We start from the raw sequence: 23000 nt of genomic DNA on the forward strand, positions 1-23000 counted from the left end.
CTAGGCGCAAGAGAGAGAAAAACAAGTGCAAAACAAAAATGAGGATACTAGGCTTTCCGATGATTAAAACGGGAGAAAATGGGAGGTGATTACCACACTTAGGTAGGGCCATGGGTCTTGTAAAGCAGGGGTCCCCAACCCCCGGGCAGCAGATCGGTACCGGTCTGTGGCCTGTTGTTGAGCGGGCTTGCCTTCAGAGCAGGAGGAGAGCCCTGTCACAGACCATGGGACAGTTAGTAGCCTGTGTGTAATCTGTCCGATGTCAGCCTATGAACAAGGCAGGGGGAGGGAGCAGCTGCAGATCATGACAGAGAGCAAGAGACTCTTCAGAATAACAAGCAGGTAATTGTCCGCTTGTTAATATAAGTTTGGCAGCCCTTGCTCTCTGTCATGATCTGAAGCTGCTCCCACCCCCGTCTTACTCGTAGGCTGACATCGGACAGAACATACACAGGCTACTAATTGTCCTGCGCTCATGACAAGGCTTGCCTCCTACTGAGGCATGAGAGAATACACAGACTGCAGGAGAGGCAGAGATTAAAATGGGCACTGTGCAGGGATGACTGTGATTGGAGGGATGGGGGTGGGTGCATGACTGCATGGAGGACTGTGAAGTGATGGGGGCATGACTGCAGGGAGGACTGTGATGGGGGGAGAGCATGACTGCAGGGAGGACTGTGATGGGGGAGAGCATGACTGCAGGGAGGACTGTGATGGGGGAGAGCATGACTGCATGGAGGACTGTGATGGGGAGAGCATGACTGCAGGGAGGACTGTGTTGGGGGGAGATCCTGACTGCAGGGAGGACTGTGTTGGGGGAAGATCCTGACTGCAGGGAGGACTGTAATGGGGGGAGAGCATGACTGCAGAGAGGACTGTGATGGGGGGAGAGCATGACTGCAGAGAGGACTGTGATGGGGGGAGAGCATGACTGCAGGGAGGACTGTGATGGGTGAGAGCATGACTGCAGGGAGGACTGTGATGGGGGAGAGCATGACTACAGAGAGGACTGTGATGGGGGGGAGAGCATGACTGCAGGGAGGACTGTGATGGGGGGGAGAGCATGACTACAAGAAGGACTGTAATAGGGGGAGAGCATGGCTGCAGGAAGGACTGTAAGGGGAGGAGAGCATGACTGCAGGGAGGACTGTAATAGGGGAAGAGCATGACTGCAGGGAGGACTGTGATGGGGGGGGGGGGGAATGACTGCAGGAAGGACTATAATGGGGGGATAGCATGACTGCAGAGATGACTGTAATAGGGGGAGAGCATGACTGCAGGGAGGACTGTGATGGGAGAGAGCATGACTGCAGCGAGGATTGTGATGGGGGAGAGCATGACTTTAGAGAGGACTGTGATGGGGGGAGAGCATGACTTTAGAGAGGACTGTGATGGGGGGAGAGCATGACTGCAGAGAGGACTGTGATGGGAAGAGCGTGACTGCAGGGAGGACTGTGATGGGGGAGGGCATGACTGCATGGAGGACTGTGATGGGGGAGAGCATGACTGCAGGGAGGACTGTGTTGGGGGGAGATCCTGACTGCAGGGAGGACTGTGTTGGGGGAAGATCCTGACTGCAGGGAGGACTGTAATGGGGGGAGAGCATGACTGCAGAGAGGACTGTGATGGGGGGAGAGCATGACTGCAGAGAGGACTGTGATGGGGGGAGAGCATGACTGCAGGGAGGACTGTGATGGGGGAGAGCATGACTGCAGGGAGGACTGTGATGGGGGAGAGCATGACTACAGAGAGGACTGTGATGGGGGGGAGAGCATGACTGCAGGGAGGACTGTGATGGGGGGGAGAGCATGACTACAAGAAGGACTGTAATAGGGGGAGAGCATGGCTGCAGGAAGGACTGTAAGGGGAGGAGAGCATGACTGCAGGGAGGACTGTAATAGGGGAAGAGCATGACTGCAGGGAGGACTGTGATGGGGGGGGGGAGGGAAGGACTGCAGGAAGGACTATAATGGGGGGATAGCATGACTGCAGAGATGACTGTAATAGGGGGAGAGCATGACTGCAGGGAGGACTGTGATGGGAGAGAGCATGACTGCAGCGAGGATTGTGATGGGGGAGAGCATGACTTTAGAGAGGACTGTGATGGGGGGAGAGCATGACTGCAGAGAGGACTGTGATGGGAAGAGCGTGACTGCAGGGAGAACTGTGATGGGGGGGTCATGACTGTAGGAAGGACTGTGATTGGTGGCCATGACTGCAGGGGGGGACTGTGATGGGGGGGCAAAGATTGCAAGGGGCACTGTGATGTGGGGGGGGTCAATAATGGCAAGGGGCACAGTGATATAAAGGGGACTGTAATCATTAGAGTACAGTCACCTTTATATCACAGTGCTCCCTTACAGTTCAGTGCAGGGGAGGGTTGTGAGACTCCATAAACTGCCCGCCTTCCCAGGGCCCTGAAAAAAATGGCTACACCAAAAGAGGTCCCTGGTGCCAAAAAGGTTGGGGACCACTGTATGTAGAGTAGTTGCAGATGGTGTCCTGTCAAATATATACATGCTAGCGATCCTATGCTAGTAAGATAGGTCCCTAATAAATAAAAAATAGTGGGAATAAGAAAATTTTAAGAGAAGGAGAGGAGCAGGAAACACAGGATAGGGGGAGAAAAAGAATAGAATCAGTAAGACAAGGATGGATTGGAGCCGGTTCCAAGGGGAGGGAATGTGGAGAGCCCTGAAAGGGGGGGGGGGGGGTTGGGTCTCTGATTAGCAATATTGGAAATAGTCAGGGAAATAGTTTTTGGTTGAGTATAGGCACGGCTGGAGAAGGGTCGAGAGTACAGCTAAATAGGGTAGATAGGATAAATAAAAAGTGATCCTGCACAACGGTGAACACTACTAGATTTTGCTGCAGGTCTATTTCATGGTACTTTGTTGCACTGAAATTGCATTTTAGTTTGCACTTTAATTATTTACTTTGCTATTTATTTATTTATTTTTGGTGCTGTGTGAAGTTTTATAGTCTTGGCTGCAAGCCTATTTTTGGCACTTATATTGCACTGATATTGCTGTTTATCATAGCACTTTAGCATTTTTGCACTATTTTTTGTGATCATCTTTGATAATTTATCCATATTGTTTACACATAGTAGCGCAAAGGCTACTTTTGTTTTTTAGGGTAGATAGGATGCTGAAAATCTTTTGCATGCTCTTTTCACACCTGCCTTCTAGGCTGGGCCTTTTGGCTGGAGGAATTTTTATAGTGGCCAGAAGGCTAGTCATTGTTTTACACTTTGGCACCCCCGAGCAATTTATTTTTGCACTCTTTTGCATAGCATGTATGTACTTTACGCACTTCTGATTAGTAGGGTGAAAGTCTTGGGGGAGGGCATGTGACTTTATGGTCAGCTTCCACCCCCCCTCCTATGGGGTTTCCCTTCAAAGGAGTCCCACCTAGTTCTTGGGTGGACCTTGCTTTTGGTAGGTCTATTGAGGTATGGGGTCCATCTGGTTTTGGTCAGGTGTACCACAGGTACCCCAATCCTCATCAGGAGCCTTGCGGGTAACAGGGTCAGGGTCTTTTCTCTCCGGAGGAGGACCATGTGTACACCCGATGCGCTTTATTGTGTGGTTCACTTTTGCGTGTTCACTTTTTTATTGCACCTAGTGCTAGTTTCAAGTGTGTGCACTGTACCGTGGAGCATTAAAAAATTATTATAAACCATTTTAGACTTCCTGAACTATTTCATGGTTATGGGTGATCAATAAAAGTCAATTTCATCATCATCATCATCATCATCATCATCATCATCATCAACCTATGTTCAGTGTTCAAAGCATAACAATATAAACAGCATGAAAACACAACTGAGCTATACATAGCTTCCATTTATTTTTGTTTTTTTTCAGCACCACAACTGTTTACAGAGCATTAAGTACATTCATTTACCAATATTTGCATTAACATTAATTAATGTCCTCACCAATTTATGTGGATGGAATATCAGATAAACTGAACTGACTTGATTCTGAGAAACTGATATAAAAGATAGATATAAAAGTAAGATTCCAGGCAACCATTTTTTTTAGTTCTGGATAGGGTGGAAAGGGGTTGTTAAAAACAGGAAGTGATGGATGGGTCTCCAAAAGGGACATACCAGCAAAAAAAAATGCTTTTGGTACCGTAGATAGAAGCGCTTGAATTGTTCCCTGTGTCATGGGAACTTTCTTTGAACTTTCTGTCAGAGAGGGGGCATTCTACAAACAGAATTACACATACAAATTTTAACACTCCTTTTGTTTTTCAACAAATAGAAGTGTATGGTAGAGTTACACATTTTAAATCTGAACCAAAGAACAAAATCGTAATATATTGCGGCATACCAGTCCTTAGGTGTGGTGACTGCATTGATTTTCATTTCTGATACTAAGAAAATTTTCAGCAAGTACAGAGAATCCCTGTTGATCTCAGAAATACAGTGTACTTGCAACTTCCCGTGTGCTGTATTTAAAGCACAAACCATAGCTCTCCCCATAGATAGTGAGTGAATTTTGTCACATTGCCTGTTGCAGAATCACCAGATTTAAATAAAGGAAAATACCTGAAAAAATAAAACAAATGCAGACACCACATCTAAGCACTGGTAATCAAGCATTTACAAATGTACACACATTGTCCCGACTTATAGGCAGAAAGGGATAGGTTGCATTATTGGATTTGTGTAGTTTGTATATATTTGAAGGACCAGATGTGACTGGAAGCTGTTTGGGTAAAGATCAGGCAGGCTGGCCTATTGTTTGAATAACCAAGGTGATGATGGGATTGATTAGGATGATAGATATATCCCGGCTGCTGATTTTTCCAGATTCCCAGTGCTTCAGTCACTCTAGAGCAGCCTTTGTCCATCTTTTGAAGGCTAAGTTCACCACTTGAAAAAGAATATAAATGCACATTTTTTTTTTTTGCAGGTTAAAAAATGTGCATTTCTTTTTTTTTTATCTAGGGAGCCTGCAGAGAATTGCACCTGCGATCAGCATATTGCAGGTGCAATCTCAGGCTCCTGCAAACTCTCAGGATAGCTGTCTGCTCGTACATCGTATGGGCACGCAGTTACCTCACCAGCACCCTTGTAGTTTTTGATAACCGCAGTGGCTGACAGTGCTTGTAGTCTATCCATTCATAGAAAATTGTATGAATGACGTGGCAGTGTTTTCAATTTGTGACAGCAGGTGCAGGGAGAGGATCCCCCGCCCACTGCCACAGGGAGATCAAATCAACCATGCGGGGTGCAGATGCTGGAATATGCTACATGTTCCACCCTAAAAACGTGTGGTACATGTAACATGCTCCAAAGGAAAACATATCCTTTAACATGGAGGAACCCTTGAAATAACTTTCTGGTCTACCTTCTAATAAGGACTTTATCCACAGCTTACAGTATATTAGTGTGATTGTCAGTGAGAAGAATGCTCCTTACATTTGTGTTTTGTTGGAAGTATCCCCACCTACAGATAGCTAAAAAGATCAATGGTGTCAGTGGGAACATATCTCAGTGGTAGAAATTGCTCAGAGCTCAAGGAACTCCAAGCAACCTCTGGAGAAACCCTAGGGTTTCATGGAGCCATGGTTGAGAAAGGCTGCTCTGTAGTAACAGCATAAAGAAAGGTTATGCAAACCACCAGCCATACCTGCTGTATCCAGAGCAACATTGGCAAAACCATTCTGAAAAGCATGGGGAGAGGAAAGTGAAGTACACAGATGAGTGTTCACAAATTCACAGATATCACTTCTTCTTCTGCATGCGGTTCCTGGTTGGCTCAGTGAACACGAGGGGCTCCTGGACTACTATGGCAGGGTAATGCTTTCCTAGAAGTTCCACCTCGAGTTTCTGTCCTTCTGTACTGAGCTCTGTAGGCACATAGGCAAAAGCCAAGCTTTTGTTGGAGCTGTAGCTGTAGGTCCCTGATGTAGTGTTACCAACAACCTGATAAATAAGAATTTATTTATACAATTAAAGCCATGCTTGAGGAACCCTTAACTGTAATCATAAAAATAGTACAACATGTAGTTAATACAAGAAGTATTTGATGAATGTTACTCAGTTTTCACTCCAGTCTGCATCTGATCATGGAGTGGCCTTGAACAGTTGACATTTCCCTTGGTCCTCTAACGCACCTATTGATGTTTCTAGACTGCCCTTACTTGTAAATCTAAAGGCAGATAATCATCTTTAATTACCTTACCAATGAATCATCCTCTAGTAGTTGGTTCTATAGTATGAACCACATTTACCAGAGCTAAGCAGATGTGTCACATTGGTGTTACTTCTGTGATTCAACCTTTGCCTGTCACACTGCACTTTGTTCAACTAGGTTAAACACAATTTTTGTTAGAGAATATTGTGTAGTAAATAATTTAGCATGTTTTTCCTGCCATTCAAATTTAAATCTCCAAATAAAGTAAATTGACTAATTTATATGAAACCACAAGGCCTAAAGATACACATTAACCCTTTCATAGCCAGGGATCAGTGATGCCAAGCTACCCAGGCCAAATTAAAGTGGATATCCAAGCTTTTCCTATCTATGCCTAAACCCCATTACACCACCAATCTAGCTCTTATTCTTACTACCCTGTGATACGAAGATGTGTATACGTACCTATTCTGAGGGTGCTCTGGTCCAGCCATGTTATTGGCTCCCAGTGGTGGCTTCAGGGGAGAGGAGGGACAGACAACAATGGATGCCTCATAGCAAGCTTATGAGTGACGTCACCACCCAGGCATTTCAGCCATTGTTGGCGAACGCTCCTCTCCCCTGAAGCTGTCCTCTGGGGTGATCATGTGTCTGGACCACAGCACCCTCAGCATAGGTAAGTATACACATCTTCCTTTTACAGGGTAGTTAGGCGTTGGAATGGCGGTGGCGGCAGGTTTAAGCACAGTTAGGAAATGCCTGGACATCCACTCTAAGCAGCCTCAATTAACTTGACTATAGTTCTATGACCATTTACCAACCTAAATAATTTTACAGGCATATAAGTATCTATTTGATAAAACGTTTCCATAAAGACATTCTATGTGCTGGGTGTCCAGTGTGCCCCTGTGTCTTTAAGGAGGACTGTGTTACCTCCAGGCCCACCTATTTGGAGAACTGGCGGTAATTCTTTAAGAATTTGTCGCTGCCAAAATGGATTCTTGTAGTGGCGGCAGTAAGAATGACTTGAATTTGCCACGTCTGTAATGTTACCAACACTGGGGCAAATTTTTGTCTGAATTAGGTACAGGAACCTCCACCAGAAAACTGTCATTGGAGCTTGTTTGATTATCTTTATAGACGCTACCAACAGCTCCACGTGGATAAATCATAATTCTGTCATCTGACTGATTCACTGCTATATGGATTGTTCCATTGACCTTAATCTGTGAATGTTCCACTGACCAGAATGCTTCCTATTAGCTGCTTTATTCTTCAAAATGCCAACAAAATAGTGCTATTGTCTGTTATGAGCATATACTGTATATGCAGAAAGATAAATATAATTTGTTTAGTTTTTTTATTGTAATGAGGGCTGTTTTTCTCGCACAGACCTCCAGAGATGGCATCACCTTGCCCTGCCTTATTGTTGGGACATTGCTTAGACACTCACAGCTGATTCAGAGCATGTGCTCTCTTCCCTGTCATAATACTGTAGCTCAGAGCTCAGTGATTCTGCTATGGAGGAGATAGTTGATCACACATTGGTGGAGGTTTGAGAGCTTGCTGCTATAATGATGGGGATGAGCAGTAATGGCTGGGAGTGTCTTAGCAACATCCTAGCTACAAGTCAGGACAGGATGATGCCATCTCTGTTGAGTTTTTGAGCCAGGCTTCAGGGGTATGGAAATGGCCTGCATCTATAGCAAGGATATTTTATCCCAATTTAGTCAAAGCTGCACAGTTTGTTTTTATCTACAGGTGACTCTTACCTACATTGACAGTTTTTTTTTTTTTTTTTTTTAGTAAAGGTGAACTAACCTTTTAAAGCTCACTGCACTCTTAAATCCCAACTTCAGGAATTGGAGAAAATCTACCTTTGCAGTAGGGTCCTCCACACTTCAAGGGTTAAATGCTCATTAGGTCTAGGGGGAACTGAAGAGGCTGCATTACTTACCCTACCCCCGCTCCAGCAAGCTCCAACGTGATCTTTCTTTTCCTTTGGTGCTGTAGGCTTTTTGCAGTTCCCCACCATCATCACATAAAATGCAGGGCTATTAAAGGGGAAATGTATGAATTTTACAACAGACTGAGCAGGCAAGCTTTTATCGCAAAAGAGACATGCAAAGTTTCTTCTCCAATAAAATACACCTACCTGCACACTTGCAGTTTTCTATAGACATGTGCACTGACAAAAAATGTGTTTGTTTTCGTTTCATTCGTTTTTTTTGCTTTTTTCGAAAATTCGGATTTTCAAATTTCCGAATTATGAATTTCTGATTTCAGAATTTTGAATTCTCAGATTTCCGGATTTTGAATTTTCGGAATTTCAAAAATCCAAAATCTGAAAAAAAGAAGGAAAATCAGTAAAATTCTAAATAATAACTATTAAATTATAGGTATTGGAATTTCCTTTCAAATTTGGCTGTTTGTGAATGTAACGAATACAAATTTATCCGAAATAAGGAATGCTGCATATAAACAAATGGAATGGAACAAATGAATAATAAATAATAATAAAAAAGGCTTTATTATTATTATTGTTATTTATTATTATTAGATTGTTCCGTTCTATTTGTTTAGATGTGGCATTTGTTATTTCAGATAATTCGTAACTTCAGATAAATTCGTACTCGTTACATTTACAAGCCAAATTTGAAAGGAAATTCCAATACCTATAATTTAATAGTTAGTTATTATTTTGCATTTTACTGATTTTCTTTCTTTTTTTCAGATTTTCACATTTTTGAATTTCCGAATTCCGAAGATTCGGAAATTTTAAAATGAGAAAATTCAGAAATGTAAAAATTCAGAAATTTGAAAATTTGTACATTTGAAATTCGTGTTTCAGAAATCCGAAATTCGAAAATGTGAAAATTTGGAAATCCGAAAATCAGAAATTCGAAATTTTCGTAAATTGAAAAATTTGGAAATTTCTAAATTAATGAATTTGTCAAAATTTGTTAAAAAACTAATTCATAACTAAACAAATTGCACATGTGTAGTTATTTATAGCATATAAACTGAGCTGCGCATTTGCAGCTTAGCTTACATCCTTGCCTTGGTCCTTGTGTGTCACACTCTTATAGCAGAGATGCCCAAAGACTGGCACCCAGGGAGAAGATGCCAATGCCAGTGGGGGACTCTGACCATTAGAGAGGACGTAAGTAAAGTGCTTTTAGTTCTGCTTCAACCTTGCACATGGAGGAGACAGGAGTGCATTAGAGGGGAGAACGCGGGGCAAGTTGCACCATTGAAGGGACCCTGCTGGAGAAGTAAGGTTAGTATTATACCTGATCCCCCACATCCCCAGACTGAATGAGACATTAACCCTTGCAGTGAGGGTGGGGAGGCACGTTAAGGGCCGATTTTGTCTATTTCCTGGGCTTTAAAATCCACCAGAAACCACTTTAAAGTTGCTTTCTCCATTTACTACATTTCATCAATAGAATTTTTACAAAATTTTAAGATGTTCGCCAAACTTGTGGTGAAATAGAAACTCTGATTTGTACTGCGTAGCATTCAATGGATATACTAATAATTGTTTTGTACTTTAACATATAGCTGCCATGTAATACGATAAATTGCTGCGACTGCTCATCCTGCTCTCAGTTCAGGTTTCCTCGCTGTGGCAGGAAAAGATTTCCAATCCACTTCTAATGATTAAACTCTTCTCACCTTCCCATTGTGCCAGATGCTTTCATTTCCCTCAGGATCAACATTATCTGTTTCCAAGGTGAGATACACCAGCTTCCTCCGAAGCCCCTTTTCCTTAATTTGCTGCAGCGCCTGCTTGCCAATGAAGTCAGCTTGCTGAAATCACAGGAAAGGAATGATGATAAATGACTATGGTGTGCAGCATCATGGCCGTCTGGCAGAGATTTACATACATGAACATCTTTACTGCTAGAAGCCATACAAACGTCAAAACAACATTAGAAATGTATTTTGTCCATTACTGTGTCAGCGCCGCTAAAATATTCAGAGACACAATAAGGCTTAGACATATTGTTTGATCACAAATCATATACTTACAAAATAAGATAAAATTTACTTAAACACTTGAGAACCAGCCTGTAATACCCCTTCATTGCCTTCATTTTATTTTTCGGTTTCAGTGCTCTGACAGGTTGACTGATAATTATCAATAATAATATTAATAATAATAAACTTCATTTTATATAGCGCCTTTAACCACTTCAGCCCCGGAAGGTTTCACCCCTTCGGGCCATTTCATGCGATACGGCACTGCGTTGCTTTAACTGACAATTGTGCAGTCGTGTACCCTGTACCCAAACAAAATGTATGTCCCTTTTTTCCCACAAATGGAGCTCTTTTTTTGGTGGTATTTGATAACCTCTGCAGTTCTTATGTGCTATCAACAAAAAAAGGCTGACAATTTTGAAAAAAAAATTACTTTGTGCCGTGCTATAAGCTATAAAACATATCCAATAAAAAAATTGTAAAAATGTAATTTCTTCATCAGTTTAGGCCAATATGTATTCTTCTACATATGTTTGGTAAAAAAAAAAAAAAAATCCCAATAAATGTATATTGATTGGTTTGCACAAAAGTTATCGCGTCTACAAACTATGGTATATTTTTATGGCATTTTTATTTTTACTAGTAATGACATCGATCAGCATTTTTTAGCGGGACTGCGACATTGCAGTGGACAAATTTCACACTTTTTGGGGACCAGTGACACTAATACAGTGATCAGTGCTAAAAAAAAAAAAAAAAATATATATATATATATATATATATATATATATATATATATATATATATATATATATATATATATATATATATATATATATACACTGTCACTGTGTGAATGACACTGGCAGGGAAGCGGTTAACATCAGAAGCGATCAAAGGGTTAAATGTGCTCCTAGGGGGTGATTTCTAACTGTGGAGGGGGGGGTTAACTGGAGGAAGAGAGAGATCTGTACACAAGATCTCTTTTTTTCTCTGGCAGAACAGCAGTCTGTCTTGTTTACATAGGCAGCCCGCTGTTCTGCCTCTTCAGCAAACAAGCGGTGGGTCCCGTCAGCCATTGCTGCCACCGGATCCGCTGATTGGCTCCCGCTGTGATTGGAAGCAAGTTGCCGGTGGCGCGCACCTGCACTCCAGACCCAGAAGAGGAAGCAACGTACAGGTACATTGCTTCGCGCAGCTGGGCCACTCTGCCACAGTAAATGTGCAGTGGGCGGTCCGGAAGTGGTTAAAGGTAACTTTTCAAAGCGCTTTACAAGGAAAACACAAGGAATACACAGGATAACATAGCACAACGGGAAAAAAGGGACAATTAAGTAAAAGGTTGTCTAAAGAAAAAAGATTTGATTTGAATGAGTTTAGAGAAGATTACTCGCTGACATTCTTAGGAAGTGAATTCCAAAGTTTTGGAGCACAGCAGGAGAAAGCTTTGTCCCCCACTGAGTGTAGGTGAGTAGAGGGGACACACAGCAAACCAGAATTTGAGTGGAGGTTATGGGGGGGGTTGAAAAAAGTTCAGAGGGATAATAGGATGCCAAGCTATGAAGAGCCTTGTAGGTAAGCAAAAGAATCTTAAAGTTTATTCAAAACCCGACAGGTAGGGGTAATATGATCACTTCTACCAGACCTTGTCAGGATTCTGGCTACAGAATTTTGAACATATTGAAGTTGATTAATAGTGGATTTAGGTACACCAGTGAGTAGAGCCTCGTACAGCCTTCCTGATGGGGGACCTATCAGCCCCACCTCTGACCCCGCCGCTGGCCCCTCCTTCAGCCCCACCCCTGGCCCCTCCCCAAAGTCTGCGATAAACAAAAAAAGACAGACAATTTTGAAAAACAAAAGAAAGCAACATATTTTTTATTTTCTGCTATAAAACATCAAATAAAAAATGTTAAAAATCAAATTTCTTCATCAATTTATGCCAATATGTATTCTGCTACATATTTCTGGTAGAATAAGCATAAGCATCCCAATAAGCATTGATTGGTTTGCGCAAAAGTTATAGCATGCCATAATGTGTATGTGCTTCAGAGACCGTGTCATCCATGCCAATACCATGCCATAATGTGTATGTGCTACAGAGACCGTGCCATCCATGCCAATACCATGCCATAATGTGTATTTGCTGCAGAGACTGTGCCATCCATGCCAATGCTATGCCAGAATGTGTATGTGCTGCAGAGACCATGCCATCCATGTCAATACCATGCAATAATGTGTATGTGCTGCAGAGACCATGCCAACCATGTCAAGCCATAATGTGTATGTGCTGCAGAGATCATACCAATGCCATAATGTGTATGTCATGTGCTGCAGACAAAGACAGATACAGTGTAATCATTAGATCTTGTCTGAATCCAAAGCATGGACACACCTCTGTTAGACACTGGCAGCCCATGAATAGTTTCCTCTCGGTTTCCTCTCTGTTTCAACTGCTGCCTGGACAAATGTCAGCTGAGCTGCCTCCTCTGCCACCGCCATTCGCCTCACAGCTTCTCCGGTCTCAGGCCGAGTAGGGAGCAGAGCTGTGCGCCATGAGTGGAGAAAGACAAATCACTCTGCCAGGGAAGGAAATATGTAGGCAGGCGGCCGGGACTTGTGTCAAGATCAACATGTGGAGCAGGCACAGCATGGAATTGACATGCGCCCAAAAAAGAACAAATTGACACACCCACCACACACTCACTATCATATTACAAAGGGAGAGAGGGGCCCAGAAAATGGATAAAAAAAACCCAGCTAAGTTAGTAGATGGTTGTAATTCAGAAAGGCTTTTTTTTAATTCGGCACTCTATTCAGATTGCCTGGGCCCCCCTGCTGAGCCGAGAACACTGGGCCTGGTACAGCAGGGCCAGTTGTACTGGCTTATCAGCAGCCCTGATTGCAGCAGTCAGGAGAACACAAATGTACGGATCAGCTTTTCAGCTAAAGTGTATGATAGCATAGTACGGAGCCAAGCAACGTTTGTCAAGTGGCAACATTTTGTACATGTGATTTTTTTCAATTTAGACTGAAGCTATAGTACAGTGCTATCAATAGATAAGCCAGTAGGACTGGCCTTACGTAATTGATAGGTATGAGCCGAACACCCCCCGGTTCAGTTCGCACCAGAACTTTCGAACGGACCCCAAATTCGAACAAACTTTAGAACCCCATTGAAGTCTATGGGACTCGAACGTTCGAAATGAAAAGTGATAATTTTAACGGCTAATATGCAAGATACTGTCCTAAAAAGGGTTTGGGGACCTGGCTCCTGCCCCAGGGGACATGGGTCAATGCCTAAAATGTTTTTAAAAATGGCCGTTTTGGCGGGAGCACTGATTTTAATGATGATTAAAGTGAAAAAAAAAGTGAAATATTCCTTTAAATATGGTGCCTGGGGGGTGTCTGTAGTATGCCTGTGAAGTGCCACGTGTTTCCCGTGTTTAGAACAGTCCCTGCACAAAATGACATTAAACGGAAATAACACCATTTAAAACTGCTTGCGGTTTTAATGTTATATCTGGTTCCTGCAATATGGTTGAAAATCATTGAGAAAAATGGCATGGGTAGCCCTCCCTGCCCATTACCAGCCTATTTGGGTCTTGTACGCATATTAAGGGGAACCCTGTACCCATATTAAAAAAAGGAAATGCGTGTGGCCCCCAGGCCCTATATACTCAGAACAGCAGTATACAGGCGGTGCAAACAAGACAGGGACTGTGTAGGTTTGTTGTGTTAAGTTGAAACTGTTTGTAATTTTCAACTGGTACATTTTTAAAGTGTAGCTCCAGTCAAAAAAACTATTTTTAAGCTTTTTGGAAAACATAGGGAAGGGTTATCACCCCTGTATAATTTGTTTTGTCGTCCATCTTTTTTCATCTCACTTGCTGTTGTCTCCTTCCGTTTGCAAGTAGGAGATGTTTGTAAATTGGATGTTTGAAAGTAGGGGCTTGCCCTATATGCTCTGCAGAAATGGCGGAACAAGGTGTTGGTTTTGCCACAACATTGTAAGCCCTGAAAGTGACTCTTGGTGGGCGCTGGAGCGCCCTGCTGTGAACGATTATATCAAGAATTGTAATTACATGCCATTGTTGAACAGTGGTAGAAAAATTGACCTTTGGTGGTTGTGGTGCTGGTGCCACAACACTATAAGTCCTCACCGTTACTCTGGGTGGGCACAGGAAGGGGCCCTCCTGTGAAATATTATATCAAGAATTGTAATTACATGTCCCTGTTAAACAGGGGCAGAAAAATTTGGCCTTAGGCACTGCTGCTGGTGCCACCACACTGCAACCTCTTCCATATACTCTAGTTTTATTGCAGGAATTAGCCCTGCTGCAAAGCATTGCATCAAAAATTGTACTTAAACGCCCCTGTTAAACAGGGGCAGAAAAATTGGGCCTTAGGCACTGGTGCTGGTGCCACCACACTGCAACCTCTGCCATATACTCTAGTTTTATTGCAGGAATTAGCCCTGCTGCAAAGCATTGCATCAAAAATTGTAATTAAACGCCCCTGTTAAACAGGGGCAGAAAAATTGGGCCTTAGGCACTGGTGCTGGTGCCACCACACTGCAACCTCTGCCATATACTCTAGTTTTATTGCAGGAATTAGCCCTGCTGCAAAGCATTGCATCAAAAATTGTAATTAAACGCCCCTGTTAAACAGGGGCAAAAAAATTGGGCCTTAGGCACTGGTGCTGGTGCCACCACACTGAAACCTCTGCCATATACTCTAGTTTTATTGCAGGAATTAGCCCTGCTGCAAAGCATTGCATCAAAAATTGTAATTAAACGCCCCTGTTAAACAGGGGCAGAAAAATTGGGCCTTAGGCACTGGTGCTGGTGCCACCACACTGCAACCTCTCCCATATACTCTTGTTTGATTGCAGGAATTAGCCCTGCTGCAAAGCATTGCATCAAAAATTGTAAATAAACGCCCCTGTTAAACAGGGGCAGAAAAATTGGGCTGATGGCATCAACCAGAACCAGAAATGTTCTTCCAACATATCAGCAGAGGAGGAAGAGGATAGACAATCAACATAACAGGACAGTCACTCAGCATCAGCATAGGCAGTCTTGAAGGGATGTGATATTTCAAAAAAAATTATTCTGTTACATCAGCTTCAGGTGCTTGGTAGCTGTGGGTGATCCAAGACTGATTCATCTTGATGAAGGTCAGTCGATCAACTGATTCGGTGGACAGACGCACCCTGTGATCGGTAACAAAGCCACCAGCAGCACTGAAGGTGCGTTCCGAAAGAACGCTGGATGCAGGACAGGCCAGTAGCTCAATTGCATACTGTGCAAGCTCTGGCCAGTGATCCATCCTCAAGACCCAGTAAGCCAGAGGATTTTCGGTGGGAAAGGTGTCCAAGTCTGACCTTGCCCCTAGGTATTCCTGCACCATGTAAATCAGACGCTGGCGATGGGTGCTGGAACCGATCATACCTTGGGGCTGCGGACTAAAAAATTGTCTGAAAGCATCAGTCAGACGGCCACCTTCTCCACCGCTCCTTCTGGCCGATGCCTCAGCAACACGTTGTCCAGGACCAGGAGTTTGTAACCTCCCAGTCTCTGGGAACGCGTTGCACAGACCTTTCTGCAAGGCCTCCCGGAGATGTCTCATCCTCTGCTCCCTCTGCGATGGCAAGATAAGGTTGGCAACCTTACCCTTGTACCGTGGATCAAGGAGAGTGGCCAGCCAGTAATGGTCCCTCTCCTTGAGCCGAAGAATACGAGGATCCTTCCACAGGCTTTGCAGGATCAGGGAGGCCATGCAGCGTAGGTTAGCTGAGGCATTCGGTCCGGAGTCCTCCGGGTCACTAAGGACAACATGATCCGCAGCTACCTCCTCCCAGCCACGTACAAGTCCACGTGTTTCTTGGGACTGTAAATCATCCCTACAAGACTGCTGCTGCTGTTGCTGATGCTGATGCTGAGTGCCAGCCTCCACCTCCATGCTGACACAATCATCCTCCTCCTCCTCTTCCTCCTCCTCATCCTCTTCCTGTGTGATGGGTGGCACAGCAGGAACACTGTCTGGATAAAGGGGGCCTTGAGAGGCAAGGAAGTCCTCCTCTTCCTGCCTCTGTTCTGCCTCAAGTGCCCTGTCCATTATGCCACGCAGCGTATGCTCCAAGAGGTGGACAAGAGGTACAGTGTCACTGATGCATGCACTGTCACTGCTCACCATCCTTGTGGCCTCCTCAAACGGTGACAGGACAGTGCATGCATCCCTGATCATGCCCCACTGGCGTGGTGAGAAAAAACCGAGCTCCCCTGACCCTGTCCTGGTGCCGTAGTCGAACAGGTACTCATTGATGGCCCTCTGCTGCGTGTGCAGCCGCTGCAGCATGGCCAATGTTAAGTTCCATCTGGTGGGCATGCCACATATAAGGCGGTTCTTGGGCAGGTTCAACTCCTTTTGGAGCTCAGCCAGCCGAGCACAGGCATTAAATGATCGGCGGAAATGCACACAGACTTTCCTGGCCTGCTTCAGGACATCCTGTAAGCCGGGGTACCTGCCCAAGAACCGCTGCACCACCAGGTTAAGGACGTGAGCTACACAGGGCACATGGGTCAGTTGTCCCTGTCGGAGGGCGGAGAGGAGGTTGGTGCCATTGTCGCAAACCACCATTCCTGGCTTAAGCTGGCGTGGCGTCAACCACCTCTCGGCCTGCCCCTGCAGAGCTGACAAAACATCTGCCCCAGTGTGGCTCCTGTCCCCCAAACAAACCAGCGCAAGCACGGCATGGCATCGTTTTGCCTGCGTACTTGCGTAGCCCCTGGAAGGCCTACGGAGCACCGCTGGTTCTGAGGACAGAGCACTGGAAGAGGCCATGGAGGAAGAAGAAGAGGAGGGGGTGGAGGAGAGAGGTGTGTCACAACCAATAGTAGCATTTTGGAGGCGTGGTGGCGGAACAACCTCCAACACTACTGCACCTTGTCCTGCATCCTTCCCAGCTGCCAGAAGAGTGACCCAATGGGCCGTTAAAGACAGGTAACGTCCCTGTCCATGCCTGCTGGACCATGAGTCAGCGGTAATATGCACCTTACCGCTGACCGCCCTGTCCAGCGAGGCAAGGACATTGCCTTCCACATGCCGGTAGAGAGCCGGAATCGCCTTCCGTGAGAAAAAGTGGCGTTTGGGGACCTCCCACTGAGGAACCGCACATTGTACAAACTCACGGAAGGGGGCCGAGTCTACCAACTGAAAAGGCAGCAGTTGAAGTGCTAGCAATTTAGCCAACTAGCATTCAACCGCTGGGCATGTGGATGGCTGGGAGTGAACTTCTTTCGCCGGTCCAGCAGCTGGGGCCGGGACATTTGCCTGCTATAATCAGACGTGGGTGTACCGCAAGCAGAGTTCCCGGAAGCACTTGGCTGTGACACACCTAATTCTACACCTTCATTCCTCTCAGAGCAGGTTTCAGAGAGGACTGAAGGTCTAGTGGGGTTGGAGATGCCAGCTGATGAGGAGCAAGGAGAGGTCCGCTTTGTTCTTTGGTGTGGGTCTTTGAGGTACGCTTGCCAACGAGCTGCATGGCAGGTCAACATATGTCTGGTCAAGCATGTGGTGCCCAAGCGGCTGATGTTTTGGCCACGTGAGATACGCTTGAGACATATGTTGCAAATAGCAGCGGTGCGATCTGATGCACTCGTCTCAAAAAAGGCCCACACCAAAGAACTTTTAGAATAACGCGCAGAGGCAGCGCTCTGCACAGGCGGAGCTCTGCGGTGTGATTCAGTTGGTGTGCTGCCCCTAAGCTGGCCCCCCGAGGGCATCCTGCTTCGTTGGACATGTGCCTCCTCCTCCTCCTCCTCTCTCCTTCCAGGCACCCACGTGGAGTCAGTGCCCTCATCATCCCCTCCCTCTTCATCGCTGTAGCAAACCTGGCAGTATGCTGCAGCTTGTGGAACATGACTGCCAGATTGCTGTCCTTCTTGAGCATCCCCCTCTCTCTGCGCTCACGCTACTGCCTTCCTCTAGCTGAGTGTCATCATCAGAGCCCACAAAACACTGGGCATCCTCCTGGAGCATGTACCCAACACTGTGCTCAAAGAGTTCAGGAGACTCCTCAGGAGGACGTGGTGGGTCTAGGAAAGGAGTCACTGATGATGACATTGAGAGGAGGGAAGACGATGTGTTGGCAGCTGCTTTGCTAGTACCCTGAGACTGGGTGAGAGAGGATGAGGAGGATGAAGAGGGCTTGGTCATCCACTCTACCAAGTCGTTGGCATGTTGCGGTTCAACATGTCCAGCTGCCGAAAAGAAGGACAAGCGTGTCCCATGGCCACGTGCTGATGACAATGCACGGCGTCTATGACCAGCACTGTTGTCTCTAGACACAGAGCCTGCTTGCCCTCTTTTATCGGCTCGCGCCTGTCTGCCTCTCCTTGCTGGCCTTCCAGACATGGTAATGGCCTGAAGGGAGTTGGGTAGTGTATATTGTGCTAGAGGCACACAACACCCACTAACTCCTGCAGATGCCTTTATTATAGAACACCAGAGATAAAGGGGTATATACAGATGTATACTGTGCTGTGCTGGAAGCACACACAACTTTCAATAACTCCTGCAGATGGCAAGTGGGCTCAAATAGAGAACAGCTATGTAGGTGGATATAGCGGTATGTACTGGGTACAGAGCACGCAGACAGCACGCACTATCTCCTAACACTACTGACTGCAAGCTCTATTATAAAAGATAGATCACTAGCTATATAGGTGAGGTGAATATAGCGGTGTATACTGCGGTCAGGGCACGCAGACAATAACCACTACACAACAGCAAGATCGAAAATCGTCCGAAAACGATCGGTGTGTACTGTGTTGAAGGTACACAGAACACCCACTGCTTCAGACGCCAACACACTACACAAGGCCGCCGCGCTGGCGGCCTTATATAGTGTGGGGCGTGCACTACACAGCCTGAGCTATGATTGGCCACAGGCATCCTGCCTGTGGCCAATCATGGCTCTCCTCGCTGCTGGCGCTGCGATTGGCCAAGCATGCGGGGTCACAGTGCATGCTTGGCCAATCATGAGCCAGCAATGCACTGCGCCATCGCAGTGCATTGTGGGCCGTGAGCACCACACGAATTTGACGCGAACGGACCAAAATGTTCGGACTTCGCCGAACGGACGAACAGCCAATGTTCGAGTCGAACGTATGTTCGACTCGAACACGAAGCTCATCCCTAATGGGGGATGCCAATGGAACCCTGAGGAACACCGCACTTGACTGGACCTACTTCAGACTGGAATCCGCCAAGAGAAACAAATTGACAGCACAGTGGTGTAGTGGTTAGCACTCTCACCTAGCAGTAAAAAGGGTCGCTGGTTCGAATCCCAACCATGACACTACCTGCCTGGAGTTTGCATGTTCTCCCTGTGCCTGCGTGGGTTTCCTCCGGGTACTCCAGTTTCCTCCCACACTCCAAAAACATGCAGGTAGGTTAATTGGCTTCTGTCCAAAATTGGCCTTAGTATATGAATGGGGACCTTAGATTGTGGGCTCCTTGAGGGTAGGGACCAATTTGAGTGTGCAATGTACAGGGATAGGGGTAGACACTCACTCAGGTTGAACTGGATGGACTGGTGTCTTTATTCAACCTTACTAACTATGAAACTATGAAACTATGACAGTGACAGTGAGATATGGCTTAATCCATTTCAGAGCCAATTCTGAGACTCCAAATATGGTTTAAAGGTGAGAGATGAAAAGATTGTTGTCTACAGTATCAAAGGCAGAACTAAGATCTAGTAGAATAAGTATAGTTAGTGACCCAGAATCAGAAGCTAACAGAAGGTCGTTGACTTTGACCAAGGTGTTTTCTTAGCTGTGCAGTTGCCGAAAAAACTGATTGGAATGGATCTCCCAAATATTCTCTACCCCTACCGCACAGGTCAAAGTAAATGGAATCCTATCAGATCCTTTCCCAATTAGAATTGGGACTAGACAAGGTTATCCGCTATCACCCCTACTCTTTGCCTTATTGGAACCTCTCCTATGTAGAATCAGACACAATCCAAACATCCAAAGTCTTACGGTTGGAGACACTCAGTACAAAGTCTCTGCCTATGCAGATGATTCGCTCTTCTCCCTCATGAATCCATTAGTCTCTCTGCCAAACCTCCGCCGTGAATTTGACATCTACGGAAGCATATCCAACCTCAAAATTAATTATACAAAGTCTGAAGCCATGGGAGTAGGGATACCACAGATCGCTTTACAATCATTACGCTCTAACTTTAACTTTAAATGGACTGAGACTGCCCTGAAATATCTGGGCGTCTCTGTTCCAGCCAACCTAGAACATATATTTAACCTGAAAATTCCTCCTCTACTAACCAAAACCCGAAGTCTACTGGAATCTTGGCATAAGGGCCTCCATTCCTGGTTCGGCAGATGCAATCTCATAAAGATGTGTATCCTCCCCAAATTTCTCTACATGCTACAAGCGCTCCCGATCTCTATTCCAATGACTTTCTTTAAACAAGCCCATAACTTATTCCATAAGTTTATATGGGCAAATAGGAAACCAAGGCTGCCACGTTTCCTACTCTCCAGGACAAAGGTAAACTGAGGTCTGGCAGTACCTGACGTAAAGAAATATTACCTGGCTGTGCACCTGGGTAGGATAATAGACTGGTGCCGTCACCGAGACTTGAAACTATGGACACGCCTAGAACAGGCCCAATCACAGATATGCTTACAAGGGGCTGCTTGGAACTTTGCACACCTCCATACAGCTGTCAAAAAACATTCACTGATAGGAACAACAATTCGCATAGGGTCACAAACAATTCTGTCGTACTCACTATCCTCATCTAATTCCCCCCTATATCCCATTATAGGGAACCCAAAATTCCCGCCTGGACTGGACCCCCAAATTAGTAATATCTGCAGAAACATAAATTGCACACAAGCTAGACACTTCGTGGTAAATGACTTGTGGCCCTCATTAGAAACACTAAGCAGCTTATCGGGCCCGTTTAAACTGCCGTTTTGGATGGCGGTCCAATTAAGACACATCCTCACATCCCTACCTAACTCACAAGAGTTTAACAAAACCCTCACCACCTTTGAGGACTTCTGCTCAGTAGAAGAGACAATCCAGAGGATGCTCTCCATGATGTACAATCTTCTTATCTCCCCGACGGAAAGCACACGCTTGCCCTACCTGAGCAAGTGGGAAAGAGACTTAAAGTGTGAATTTACTTAACCAGACCCAGTGTATTGTAACGTTTGCCCTGAAATCCTCCATCTGTACAAAAGTACAAGAAACCAATTATAAGCTTATGACAAGGTGGTATCTGACCCCTCACGTCTTACACACCTACTACCCAAATGCCTCAGCTAGATGCTGGAGATGCCTGGGTGACAGGGGAACGCTGTTGCATATATTCTGGTCTCGTCCGAAGCTGTCCCATTTCTGGTCCACAATTAAAAAAAAAAACATTCAGAAGTTTACGGAATATACAACCCGGCATTCTTCCTACTGCACGTAAACACAATATCAATTATACGATATAAAAAATCTATTATTTGCCACTTGCTAAATGCCGCAAAAGCTTGCATCCCACTTCACTGGAAAAAACATCCCCCCCAACGATAGCTAGCTGGATTCAGAAAGTAGAGGACATCAGTAGAATGGAGGACTAGGTGCTCACCGCGAGACAACAACAAGAAACATATAAAAAGACATGGGCGCTGTGGCACCAATTCATCCTTTCCCAGGAACGTATCACCATTAGGGCTACATGATGGAGGCAGGACTCCGTGTAAAAGGAGACCCAGGGGTCGTCCTGACTCAATCAGGGGCCCCCTCCCCATTCCGGCCCCCCTGTGCACCCAGACCCCCTACGACTGCTGGCTCCCTCCCTGAATTCCCATACTTTGAAGATCCCCCCCCCCCCCTTCGAGATGCACTTGTTACTGATATATAACTAAACATTGAAAGATATAGATGGACATTGCTTCTCTTTTTCTCCTCCCCCTTTGTTCGTTTATTTGTATGTTTGGAACTTTTGCCTTGGCCCATGTTGGGCAAAAAAAAATGATTGGAGGGGTTCAAATAGATTATTTAAAGTCAGGTGATTATGTAACGGAGATATCACAGCCTGCACAAGGATCATGGCAAATTGTCCAGAGCCATGTTGGGTTTTTTTGGTACCGGGGTGATGCTGACAGTTTTTAGGATTGTTGATACAAAACTGGTGCTAAAGGAGTCATTTATGATACTGAGAATAATGAGGCCTAGAGAACTAAAACAGGATTTAAATAAATGGGTGGGAATAGGGTCAAGTATGCAGGTGGAGGTTTTCATATTAGAGGCCAATTTAGTTAGAGATGCCGAGTCAAGTAGAGAGAAGTGAGAGAGAAGAGCCAGTAAAACTAGGAAGTGATGTGGATAAAACATGTGGTGTAGTAAGAATAAGGCGTCTTAGTTTGTCAATTTCTTAGGAGAAAAAATCTAGGAATGTGTTGAAGCAGGTATTGTGGAGGGACTGTGATGTTTAATAATCTGTCAGTGGTGCAGAAGAGTTGTCTAGGGTTGCTAAGATTTTTTTCAATAGCATGGGAGAAAAAGTTTAATCTAGCAGTCTCAATTTTACCCTTATAGACACACAAATTGGCTTTCCATGCCTGATGTAGTCAAGCCAGATCGGCGCCAATTTCTCTCCAGTCTCCACCACACTGCTTCAATTAATGCAACGCTGTACCCAAATGAATTGATATTTAATCACCACTGTTTTTTTTTTTTTCATTATTTACGGCAAAAATTAAAAAAGACCAACTCTAAAAAAAAAAAAAGAAGTTTCCCTCAGTTTCAATTAAAATTAAAATGTCA

At 45.1% G+C, this 23000-nt stretch overlaps 1 protein-coding gene across 2 annotated transcripts in view; it reads right to left on the reverse strand.

Annotated features, from left to right (window-relative positions):
• Positions 1-3828: 3828 nt before the first annotated feature.
• Positions 3829-23000, reverse strand: part of DMGDH (dimethylglycine dehydrogenase) — a 92829-nt gene continuing 73657 nt past the window's right edge. For both annotated transcript variants that reach the window (XM_077462597.1, XM_077462596.1), the window contains exons 15-16: positions 9834-9968; positions 3829-5944 (exon numbers count right to left, since the gene is read on the reverse strand). In XM_077462597.1, the coding sequence (XP_077318723.1) occupies positions 5744-5944; positions 9834-9968 (336 nt within the window). In that variant the 3' untranslated portion in view covers positions 3829-5743. The remainder of the gene's footprint in view (positions 5945-9833; positions 9969-23000) is intronic.

Source organism: Lithobates pipiens, unplaced genomic scaffold (assembly GCF_037356315.1).
Source record: "Lithobates pipiens isolate NorthernLeopardFrog02 unplaced genomic scaffold, aLitPip1_a1.2 Scaffold_3, whole genome shotgun sequence".
Lineage (NCBI taxonomy): Eukaryota > Metazoa > Chordata > Amphibia > Anura > Ranidae > Lithobates > Lithobates pipiens.